This window comes from Heloderma suspectum, chromosome 1 (assembly GCF_057233095.1).
Source record: "Heloderma suspectum isolate Gila_16-S chromosome 1, 16-S_ref, whole genome shotgun sequence".
Taxonomy (NCBI): Eukaryota; Metazoa; Chordata; class Lepidosauria; order Squamata; family Helodermatidae; genus Heloderma; species Heloderma suspectum.
Window position 1 is genome coordinate 343,368,052 of NC_139458.1, and position 12,483 is coordinate 343,380,534.

The following is a 12,483-nucleotide window of genomic DNA, read 5'->3' on the forward strand; positions in this document are numbered from 1 at the left end:
GGGACGAAGGGGGCGGGGCTTGACCCTGCGGCTGCTGCGCTGCGGCGACAGGCGTGCGAAGCAGGGGCCGGCTTGGGGCTCCGCTGCCGCCGGGATGCTGCTGGCCGTGTGGGGCTTCCTCAAGCGTCACAAGAAGAAATGCTTCTTCTTGGGCGCCTTCCTGGGCGGTGAGTGATCCCCAGCGCTGGAAATAAACTTCCCTTCCTTCCATGCACTTGTCCTTGGGCTCCACCGCGCCGTTCGCGGCCCCCGCGCAGCCATAAACAACCCCCAGCCCGTCCCGAGAGCTGGCTCCCCTCTCTTGCGGCCCTGTCCGCTGTTATTGCTGGTCCCACCACCACCAGAACCAGCCCGAGCTGGCACCGTATTCCTCCCAGTACACCCCCCCTCCCGGTTCTCCGCACACAGATCCCATTCTGTTACCAGGCTCGCGCCTGCCCGTGTGTTCAGTGAAGCTGACGCCTACGTAAGTGTGCATTGGGATTGCAGCCATGTTTTTGACTACCTTCCCAAACGACGATGAGTTCGTGTGTGTGACCTTAGTTACAGCACTAACAACCCTGTAAGGCAGGCCAGCATTAGCATTCCCGTATTGCAAGTCAGGGGCTGAGGTTGAGAGAGAGTGGTTCCCCCGCTCATCTTTCTCTATGGCAACCACACCCCTCTCCCAGGCTGCTGCTCCTTGTTCCTTGGCATATACGCTGATTTTTTGCCTGTTTTATTCAATAAGGCTTCACTTGTTTCTCCCACCTTGAAAACCAGATTTCCCCCCACTTATTAAAGATCACAATGATACAAAGTATTCAAGTTCAGGCCCATTCTTTTATTAATCTGCCCATTCCAGATTAACCTCTCTGTTTGGTCACAGCTGCATGCAAGGACCCATCCCTTCTCGCCTACTCATTCTATTATAATACGTTCGTGAGAAAATGTGCTTTAGTACAAGAGCCTACTATTGGAAAGTGCAGTTCCTTTCTTAGTGCTTCTCTGGATGTATATCTTTCTTGTGCCTGACATGTTGTATCCCAGGTAATCAGAAGTTAATTAAAGGGAGCACATGCAGAGGTGCATAGAGAATTCTCTGTGTTTACATGAGTGGTACACAAAAAGGCATCTATTGATACCAGGTAAAATTTAGCCCTGTGTTAACATGCAACTAGGCTGCATAATGGCATCCCTTGGTATGGTTGTCAGTTGTGCCAAAAGCTCTTCAGACATATTGATAGGTTATCCTCTTAAGCAGGTATGGGAAATCCCTGGCCCATGGGCGAATATAGCCTATAGAGGTTGCCCACCTGGCACACCAAACTTCTCCCTTTTCCCCACTGAGAGAGGGGGAAGGACTTATCTCTGATCTGCAGCAGATCAGAAATATGCCCTTTCCCCTACTCCAATGCTGAGAGAGTGCTGGGGCAGCAGAAATGCCCCCCTCAGCTGATCTGCAAGGATCAGCTAAAGAGGTGTATGTGGATGGTGTGCCTGTGGGGGGGGGGAAGGGGGGTGCACATACAATCGTACACTTGGAAGAGACCTTGGATATCATCTAGTTCAACCCCCTGCTCAATACAGGCTCTACACTGCAGGGTGCAGCTACAGCATCTCTGACAGCATCCCAGCCTCTGTTTAAATACCTCCAGGAAAGGAGAACCCACCACCTCCTGAGGTTGTCTCTTCCACTGCTGAGCAGCTCCCACTGCTAGCAAATTTCCCCTAATGTTGAGCTGAAATCTGCTTCCCTGCAATTTCCACCCATTGGTTCCAGTCCTGCCCTCAGGAGCAACAGATAATAAATCTGCTCCATGTTCTGCATGACAGCCTTTCAGATATTTAAAGAGCACTATCATGTCTCCCCTTAATAATCTCTTCTCCAGGCTAAATGTATCCAGCTCTTTCGACGGTTCCTTGTAGGACTTGGTTTCCAGACCTCTCACCATCCTAGTTGCTCTTCTCTGGATGTGCTCCAACTTTTTAATTTTCTTCTTAGAAGGGGGAGTCCAGAACTGGACACAGTACTCCAAATGTGGCCTGGTTAAAACAAAATAGAGGCCAACTGTTACTTCCGGTAATGTGCACACTAGGTTTCTGCTAATGCAGCCCAAGATTGCATTAGCTTTCTTAGCTGCTGCATCATACTGCTTGCTCATATTCAGCTTGTGATCCACTAAGACATCTAGGCCCTTCTCACATGTACTGCTGCCAGGTCTTCCCCATTCCATACTTGTATTTTTTTTGGTACCTAAATGCAAGCCTTTATTTACATTTATCTCTGTTGAATCGCATCTTGTTAGATTCAGCCTAGTGTTCCAGCCTTTCTAGACCCTTTTGAATCTTGATCCTGTCTTCTATGGTGTTGGCTGTCCCTCCTAGCTTCATGTTATCTGCAGATTTGATAAGCAACCCCTCTACACCCTCATTCAAGCCATTTATAAATGAATAGCATGGGGCCTAGGACAGAACCCTGTGCCACTCCTGACATGTAGCACCTGATGTCCTGGCCCAGGGCCAATTCAGTCCTCAGGCTGAAAATGGTTCCCTGCCCTTGCAGTTAAGGATGATGGTTTTGCTTTGAGCCTGGTTCTCAAAAACATTGCCAAGCTAATTACCTACACTGTATGTGAAATATCTGTGGAAACTGCAGCCTACATGTGGCATTTCACCACTCACACTAGGGCTACGCCAACAGTACGGTTTGTCCAAAAAGGGCTTCCCCCTTATCCCCTTTCAGCCAGACTGTACTCAAAATCTATACATGTAATTGTTTTAGGCATGTTAAAATGTAAGCATTTATAGTTTGGCAGAAAAGGTAATTAAGCACCTGCTTTACTTTAAAAAAAAAAAGATTCTTAGTTCACGTGAGGAAATTCTTGCTTGTGTTGAATAAGGCATTCTATACTTTAAACTCTGCCACAACAATCAATTTGAGCTTATCTTGTTGCCCAATAAGGGGAAACCAGTCTGGGAATTAAGAAAACATCATTTTAGCATGCTTGTGGTTTCTGTGAACCTGCTGGGATGGGTTCCAGCCTTACTTACTATTGCTTATTCCACAGGGTGGGCAACCTTTTTTGAATTAAGATCCACATTCTAGCATGGAGAAGTGGCTGGAGGCCACATACCAGCAGTAGACAGTGCCATAGCCAAAAGTGGATGGGACGCCCCTTTTCTCTTTCCTTCTCTTCCATTTTCTCTCTCACTTTCATGTATTTACACAAACACACACACACACACGTGCGTTCATGCATAAAGATCTCAGTTCATCCATAATCTCTGGGAGGGAGAAACACATTCTCTCAAAGACACATACACAGACAAAAAGGAACACCTCTTTCTCTCTCTCTCTCTCTCTCTTTCCCCCTCCCCTCCATCCAACTTCTCTCTCACGCACACGTGTATGCGTACATGTGCGCACGCGCACACACACCTCTCTCTTTCTGCCACCCCCTCTCCTTTCTCTCTCCTCTCCCCTTCTCTCTTTTTCATATCCATACACACTCACCCACACACACATTCACCCACATCTATCCATTCACACAATATTTCCATCCATCTATATCCCCACTTCATACACTTCCCTCATTCATACACTTACCTTTCATACAGCTTTCCTTCAATAGAATAAAATGAACTGCTAGGGCAGGAAAAGAGCAATCTGTTTCTCCACTGGCATCTTGCTTTCCTTCCATTCTGGGGGTGGGGGGAACCTTCCATCCTGGGGTGCGGGAAAGAGGCTTCTTTTTCTGTCAGCGTAGCACTGGAGGAAAGCAAGCTGCTAGGACAGGGACAGGGCTGGACAGCTCTTAATCAAACTGAGGTTCAAGAGATGGCAAACTGGCATCGGGGGGGGGGCTGCGGGGCTGCACTGAGTGAGACTGAGGGTGATACGTGGTCTGCAGGGCATGCATTGCCCATCTGTAACTTGGTCTAATTGTGAGAACATGCTCTGGGTAATATTTTTTGCAACTTCTACTGTTGTAGTGTAAATATCAAGAGATAAAGCTCTTCTAAAGCAGAGTAAAAGTAAAAGGAAGGCAAGTCTCAAGACATTGTGTAAGCCATTACCCCTCTTCTAAAACACCTTTTGTAGGAGTTTATGTACTCGGAAAATATGGGCAGAAAAAAATGAAAGAAATCCAAGAAAGAGAAGCAGCAGAATATATAGCACAAGCACGAAGGCAGTATCATTTTGAAAGTAACCAGAGGACTTGCAACATGACAGGTAAGGCAATAGCCATCTATGGCTCAATTTAGGCCATGCCATGGTTTGTGCTAACTGTACTTCACACAAAGCAAAGTTTTGATCTTCTGGTCTGCCTTAGGGTCTCATTTTTTCAGCACTCCTCTGAATGTTTACTCCTGTTTCCATGGTGCAACAGCCTCTGGAGGCTTTAACTATAGTTTGCCCATTCAGGCATCACACCACAGCTAGCAGCAACCATGCTTCTCAAAACCATGGTTTCTGATTCTAGTTTGTCAGCTGATCACAAGTCATGATTTGTCATGCCAAGCCATAGTTAAGTTTAACCATCGTTTGCTGTGATTTCTGAATTGAGCTATTGTCCTCAGTTAATATCAGCAGATCCACATAATATGTGGGATTCAAGGAACTATGTATCTAGTTTTGTATTTCTGAAAGAGTGTGTGTTTTTTGAACAGCATCTCCTAATGGCAAACCATTTTTGAAATTGATGAAGTGCTATCCACGCCACAAAATAAGAACCTTTTAAAAGTTGATTTGTCTTTTTGTTTTTCTGCAGCTCTTATGGACTGTTCTTGCGCGGTGCTTCTGTGTTGACCCTCTAATATTTTTGCAATCATATCCATACTGAGCTTCCTTTAATCCAATGGACTAAGGTCTCTTTCTCTCCGTTTATAAATACATTCCCCTGTCTTGCCAGTGTTCTTATCACTTCTTATTAAAAAAAAAGTGACCAAAACTGGAAACAGTAATTTAAGAAGCCTCATCATGAACTCTTCCATTTGTGTTCACTCCAAAGTTTTTAGTTTTAACCAAAAAAGAAAAGAACAGAAAAAGCAAATCAGATGGTCCCTGTTGTTATTAAATAACTATAGCAAAAGACTGTATTCAATAAATGCCTTTACTAATGTAGTGTTAGAATTGTTAGAACATATTTTTTTTACTTCTTTCTTTTTAGACTCTTATTCTTCACTGTTGCACATGAGTTAAATGTTTATTATTTTTAATTTGTTGATGAGGATCCATGTATGCTGGTTATTTTCCTAATCATTTACTTTTCATTCATAGTACTGTCAATGCTTCCAACACTAAGAGATGCTTTGATGTATCAGTTGAATTCTGAGAGTCTCACTTCTCTGCTGAAAAACAAGTAAGTACAACCTGTTGGTGCACAGTGTATAAAGATTTGCTTTGAATGCTTGTTCTCTAAATTTGGGATACTTGCATAGTGATAGTGTGGGAGAATACTTCTCTGCAACCTGAATCTCTATACTGCTACAGCATTTAAAGCCTTTTTGTCCATATAGATGTAAGATTTATAATGACTGTAGCATCTCTTATGGAGGTGGGCAGGGCAGGGATATCACCATTAAAAGTCTGTATGGAGCCACCAGAGGCACCTACCGGTGGGATTGCCCTCTGGTGCAAAGGTTTTGGGTCGAGTGGTCTTTGCCTTCACCAGTGAGGTCAGACAACAACATATAACACTATCTGCAAAAGTGGGACTACTATCTCTTTATATGGGCTGTAATACACAAATAAGACATAAAAAGCTCCTGATGTTTTTCTGGATAGCAGCTAGGTTGGTCGTAGCTGCTAACTGGAAATCAGCAAAGCAACTTCCTTTTATCATATGGAAACATAAAATTTTGGACCTTGCACTAATGGAGAAACTCACTAAACATCTTCAGGTACAAAGAGGCCAGGTAGAAAGTGACACTTTTTATGGAATATGGTATCCATTTATTGAATTTGCTAATACTGAGAATACACAACCACCTCCTAAAACACACACAGAACTCTATGGCATGATCTATTAGGATGATGAGTGATACCTTTATCAGCTAATCTTGCTTGTACCAAATAGAGATCCTGAGTGATCAGAAAGACTGTAAAAAATTGACTCACATGTGGTGTATTTGGATTTGTCACCGTTCATTGTTAATCTGAAAAATTCCATAAAAAAGTTAACTTAAACCTCACACTCCAGCATAAAACAAATCCCAACTGCAGTTCAATTAGTTTGAAAAATGCTATCTGAAATATTTATTACCAAGGCCACTTAGGGCTACAGTTGTAAATTTCTTCATAGCCACAAATTTGCTAGTAATCTCTTTGTTAATTTACTGGTTTCAATACCTGTGTCTGTTCTAATATTTGAGACTTCGATGGAGACCGAAAATTAGCCTTGTTTCTGCCAGCTTCATTAGTTTTAAATGTATCTGTTCTTTTCTTTCCACAGACCAGCCAACAAGTTAGAAATATGGGAAGATTTGAAGATAATAAGTGAGTTGAAATGAATCATTACGCTCATGACCCAGTGAGCTTCTTTATGTATGCACATAGTGGAGCTTCTGGTTTTCCTTCAGAATGCATCTCTCTGTCCCCCACACCCACTCCACTGGCTCAATTTGAATGCACGTTGCAAATTGTTGTGAGCAAAGCATGGTTACTCAGAAGTAAGTCCTTTGTTCAGTGGAGCTTACTTTTGGGTAAGTGTGCACAGGATTGTAGCCATTAACTCTCATAGGTCTAAAGAATAGCTCACAGTAGTGGGAGGAAGAAGTGCCTTTCAGAAAAAGTTCAAAAGCCCTGCAAATTACACTGACTTCCCCTTTGCAATACTCTGGTTGATTGTATTTTATGCCTACACCATGTTGTGTCTTCAGCATACATTCTTCTGTCTCCCTTTGTTGTAATTTTTCAACTTCTATGAATATCCACATTTTAATATTGTGGATAGTCTATTACCCACAAGAGTATATGTATATCCTGTCATTACAACGCCATAACTTATGAACACTTAAGGTGCTTCTCCATCTCCTTGAACTGTACCAAGTTCTATTTCATACTCATGAGAGATTTTGCTGGTTGTCGTGAGGGTGTGCCTGAACGTATACCAGCACCTTGTTTAGCTGTCAGAACTACTCCTAAAGCTGGAGTATAGGTGTTGTTGTTTTTTTAGAAAAATTTCTTTTTTAATTTGAAATTGACCAATAGTTGAAAGTTGTCAGCAACTGTTTCCCTTCTGTATTTTGCTGCACTTTGAGCAACATGTGCTATTACTTTGATAATTTGAGCTCTTGATTACCCCAAAGATACAATGTTTAGAAAAACAGACCAAGTGGAGATTTCCCCTCCAGATAAGTTTTACAAACATAGCCCTGATTTCATAAGGTAAGAGCTGAATAACAGTTACTCCACTCCATATATACAATACATATTATTTTTGATGGCAAGTTCAATCTTTCACGGCAATAAATGCCCACTCTTTTTTGTTTAGCATCAATACAATATCATTTCTGTTTTATTAAAGGTTTTACAAGAAGCATTGTAGCTGTATATAGCACATGTATGCTTGTAGTTCTTCTACGGGTCCAGCTAAACATTATTGGTGGATACATCTACCTGGATAATGCAGCAGTTTGCAAAAATGGCACAGTAAGTACACTGATGGAAATGTATAACTATCAAGGATTGAAAATTTAGCAAGTGGTGGCAATTTGTGGGGTAGTATCCAATGTTAATCCTACATAAAATAGAACCATTGAAATGAATGAGATGTAAGTTAGTCACAACTAACTTAAGTCCCATTCATTTCAGTGGATATACTCTACATAGGACTAACGTTAGATACTACCCTTGTAATCCAGCACAGAATTATACTTGCTTAAATCCCACTGAAACTGTATAAAACAGAATGATGCAAAATAGTACAGAGGAGTTATTTTTAAAAGGGTAAAAGCCTGCAGAATGAAGAAGAGATTGGCATGTGTGATGTGTTTTCCGTTTCCTTGGTATTGAACAGGTTGCCACCTCAGGTTTTGTGCAAAGAGGAAATCTGTGCTTGTGTTGGGGCATCCAAAGATAGCTCTTATTTTTAATTGGAAAGGAACTCTGAGGATTTTTAAAAAAAAAGTGATATGGATTGTTCCATCCTCTGCTGTTCTCTGTTCAAAGATGGCTGAGGCCATTAAGAACTGGGATATCTTGAGAGTGGTAACAGCAGCAGGAAAGTGAAAACAAGTGGAAGGGACTTCTGCATCCTTATTGGCTGTATGGATTTGGAGCACTGCCTCATAAAGTAACAAAAACATTACAAAATGTTTTTCTTCTTATAGACACTTCTAGCTCCCCCTGAAGTCCAACAGCAATATTTATCAAGTATTCAACACCTTCTGGGAGATGGTATGATATCTGTAAAACTACTTCTTACATACTGCTAATTTCTGCCAAGCTGAACAAGTTGTGATTAGTCTTCAATAACTTTTTTTTCTTCTGTTCTAGGTTTGACTGAATTGATTACTGTGATTAAAAAAGCTGTGCAGAATGTATTTGGGAGGTAAAAATGGCTGTCGTTTCTTTTCAGCTAGTTTAAGTTTTCATCTGTATCTAAAGTGAGTAATTGAAATGCATGTCATTGATGTGATAAATAATTGCTTAACTTCTTCCCCTTGCAGTGTTTCTCTCAAACATGCTCTTTCTCTCTTGGATTTGGACCAGAAGCTAAGACAAATTAGGAGAGCAATTGAACAACCTGGAGAAACTTTCTCATCTGAAGAAACTGGATCCCAGTCTCTGCTGTGTCATTACATGATGCCAGATGAGGAGAATCCTTTAGCTTCCCAGGTATTTGCATAGTATCAATGGCAGGGAACCAAACAAGAACCTGAAGTTGGTGGGTTTGGGGCTTTATGTGGATGTTGCTTTTTATTGAACTAGAATTTAAGCTTGAACCTAAATTCTTTTAATTGGTTTCAACCTGAATCAGAATAGAACCAAACCAAACAGCTGAAAATAAAGAAAGTAATCAAGAGCATCCATTATAGTACTACCCAAGTTGCTTTTATACTCTGTTTGTCTTTCTAGGCCAGTGGACTTACAGAAAAAGATGTTGCTACTATTAAATTACTTAATGAAACAAGAGACATGTTGGAAAGGTATGCAGCAAATTCTGATAACCTGTGTTACTGCTGAAAATCTTACTCTACTTAGGCTGCAATCCTAAACATGCTTACTAGGAAGTAAGACCCATTGGACATTGGGACTTACTTCTGAGTAAACATACATAGGATTGCACTGTTAAATAAGAAAAATAGGTAACTGGTGAAATTTGGAGATCTGTCTTGAACTCTAAGCTTTGGAGTGATTTGTACAACTTATAACTTAATTTTTGTGAACCACCCAGAGAGCTTCAGCTATTAGGCGGTATAGAAATGAAATAAATAAACATGAGCAATTATTAACAATATGAAGGGCCTGCTTAGAGTCTGTTGGTCAGTTTATATGTAGCATTCTTCTTGACCTTTCATACCATGAACACACAGACTTACGCATTTCATCCTCCATCATCCTTCCCTCACATGCTTTGATTTCTCCCCTTGCTTGAGTAAACCATAGTTTGCCATTACAAGTAAACCAGGCAAATTTAGCTTACCACCAAACTGGGACTTGAAACCCATTTCAATTCCTGATTTAGAGGCAAACCTTGCTTCATACAAATGAAGGAAGGAATTAGAGCATGAGAGGGGAGGAAGGATCACACAAATTTGTAGAAGATTCCTCCATACCTTAGAGAATTACGAACAGAAACTGACCCTATGTGTTGGTTCTTTTAAAACATACATTGAATGGGTATCTCCATATCGGTAACTTCTGTTACTAATTGTGTATCATATAAAACCTTTAATTTTTCAATATGGCACTACATTTTGTTTATTAGGATGTGGCAGGGTAGAATCGAAAGCTCTGCTTAGCAAGCAAGTATACATGACAAGCAAACTATATGGCATGGGTGAGGAACATTTTTCCTATGAAGGGCTGCTGACACATGGAAAAGTCAATTGAGGGGTCTCAGCCCATGTTAGGCAGAGACACAGCCAAAAGTGGGTGGAGTTTGCAGCATTGCATAATTTCTCTCTTTGTGCCATCCTGTCTCGTCTCGATTTCTCTCTCTCTCTCATACATATGCACACACAAAACAGAAATGGGGTGATGCAGAGGGGAAAGGTAGGTTTGCAGCATCCAGATAAACAGCTGCAGTCATGAGGGCTGCATGAAATTAGGCCAAGAGCTGTATGCCCCCACTCCAGCTATATGGTGTAGCCCCCTGCACCCTATGTGCCACAGTCATTCAGTAGTATGATTTGGCTGTCAGTAATTCCCTAAAACGCACCTGTTCTTGTGACCCACTAAGTGTTATGACTTGCCAGGTGCTTGACAAGTCTCCTGCTTGCGTAGCCCGAGGCAGTAAGTAAACCAAGAATGGACTGAGATCAGATTAGTAGGTTGGATCTTGTTCACTCTGTTCTAAAACTATAAGAGAAGTAAAGTTTGTGAAGCATTTTTGAAAAACACTATGAGTTCTGTGATTTTATAACAGGCTAGTTTCCATTACAGCTGTTTTCTCCACATAACTAAAACCTCATTATACATAGATTTATGTTGTGAAACTGGCCAGCATTTCTGATGCTTTCCCCCCCCAAACTCACCTTGTTAAGTACTTGCTATATCTCCTTGGTCACATTTGTTGCAGCATGTTAAAAATAACAATGTCTTAAGTGCATGATTACAAAAGAGGGTTTATGATATGAATGTACCATATTCAGAAACAGTCTACTCCTCCCCCAGGCTGTCTTATAGTATCTGTATAGTTTAGTATTTTTGTGTATCCCCATCAGTAGAGCATCAGTTTACAAATGTAATTAAAAATGTTTTCCAAGATTGGTTAACAACATAGGGATTTATTTTGGTTTTATTTATTCCAGTCCAGATTTTAATAGAGTTTTGAGTTCATGCTTAAATAGAGGATTCAGTCGATTATTGGACAACATGGCAGAATTCTTCAGACCTACCGAACAAGATATATGCCATAATCGTTCCATGAACAGGTAAACATCTAATGTATTTTAGAAAAACAAGTTCATTTTTATGTAAAGACTTTAAGCACAGTCAGAGTTACATGTATCAGTTTCTCTACTAAATATAAAGGCATCAGTTGAGATTTCACCATGGTAATACAACACACTACATACAGATAGACTGTTTTGGAGCACGCTCTCTAATAATGTTGATTTAGTTGGAATTTACTTCACGGGTAGTAATGGTTTAATCAGCACAGCAGTTAGAAAAATAGCTGACTTTTCCCATCCAGTCTGTGTGGTGAGCAAGCTATACACAAGTGACTTGCCATAAGGTTGGATGTTCCCCGACTACTCCAGTAAAATGTGAAGGAACTGGGTTGCATGGGTAAAGTTGGCAACGTGCTTACTTTCCACGCTAGTGTCAACAAGCTTTGGGTCAAGATGGCGCTGGGGTCCTCACATTATCAGCTTGCTTCAAATAATATTAGAGCAGTGATGCTGCAGCAGCAACTGTGTTGCTTCTGGTAATGTGTAAATTGATCATACGGATTGCAATCCTGCAAAACTGAGGACAGCAAGTATTTACCTCATTGGTGAAAAGATCCTCATAGAACACTGACAGGCCACTTAATGGTTTTATGAAATTGCCATTTATATATGCAACACATAGAAATAGAGAAATGCTGAATATGTAGATAGCAAAGTTCTTTTTAATTTCTCATATGCTGATTGTTCTCAGAACTGCAATATATAGGGACTGAGCTGTGGGAGTACAAGTAATTGTATTTGGGGTTGATGTCTGACTTGTAAGCTTGTGATGCACATAATCTGTATTTGCTGTTCTTCTGAAGATGGCTGCAGTATCTGTATATCACAGAAGTATCCAACCAGACAGAATTTTATGCTGTGTAACCACGTCTCATTGGTTCTCTTCCCACCCTAGTCTTTCTAGCATCAGTCTTCCTTTAGCTAAGATAATCCCAATAATAAATGGGCAGATCCATTCAGTCTGCAGTGAAACACCCAGTCATTTTGTTCAGGTAAGAAGCCTCTTTTTCTTGCTTGTTGTCTTAGGGGCAATCCTAGCAGGATAGGCGGCTGCCTCCAAATGGGGGGGGGGGGGACGACCACGTATGCAATGCAGGGTGGGTGGAGCATGGAGGGGATCTTCACACTCCACCTGCCCTGCCTTTGTGGCTAGATGGCCGATTTCAGCTGTCTAGTCATGGAACTTCAAGGGGGGAGGCCAGATCATGCATAGGAAGTGTTGTACCAGCACTCCTCGCCCCCAGGAACACCCCCTTTTGGCCTGCTCTGTGCTGTTCTTCTTCTGTTCTTCTGCCAGGAGACAATCCACACCACCTACGAGGTGGCAGGGGAGGGGCAGGGAGGTGGTTTTCCGGGAACTGACCTCAGAGTGCAGGC

The 12,483-nt window shown here is 41.6% G+C and overlaps 1 protein-coding gene across 1 annotated transcript in view; it reads left to right on the forward strand.

Annotated features, from left to right (window-relative positions):
• The first annotated feature begins 33 nt into the window (after positions 1-33).
• Positions 34-12,483, forward strand: part of PEX3 (peroxisomal biogenesis factor 3) — a 14,341-nt gene continuing 1,891 nt past the window's right edge. Inside the window, exons 1-11 of the mRNA XM_084827738.1 lie at positions 34-167; positions 4,085-4,216; positions 5,264-5,345; positions 6,438-6,481; positions 7,512-7,636; positions 8,317-8,383; positions 8,483-8,537; positions 8,656-8,824; positions 9,065-9,135; positions 10,963-11,085; positions 12,002-12,098. Coding sequence (XP_084683864.1) covers positions 95-167; positions 4,085-4,216; positions 5,264-5,345; positions 6,438-6,481; positions 7,512-7,636; positions 8,317-8,383; positions 8,483-8,537; positions 8,656-8,824; positions 9,065-9,135; positions 10,963-11,085; positions 12,002-12,098 — 1,038 coding nt within the window. The 5' untranslated portion in view covers positions 34-94. The remainder of the gene's footprint in view (positions 168-4,084; positions 4,217-5,263; positions 5,346-6,437; positions 6,482-7,511; positions 7,637-8,316; positions 8,384-8,482; positions 8,538-8,655; positions 8,825-9,064; positions 9,136-10,962; positions 11,086-12,001; positions 12,099-12,483) is intronic.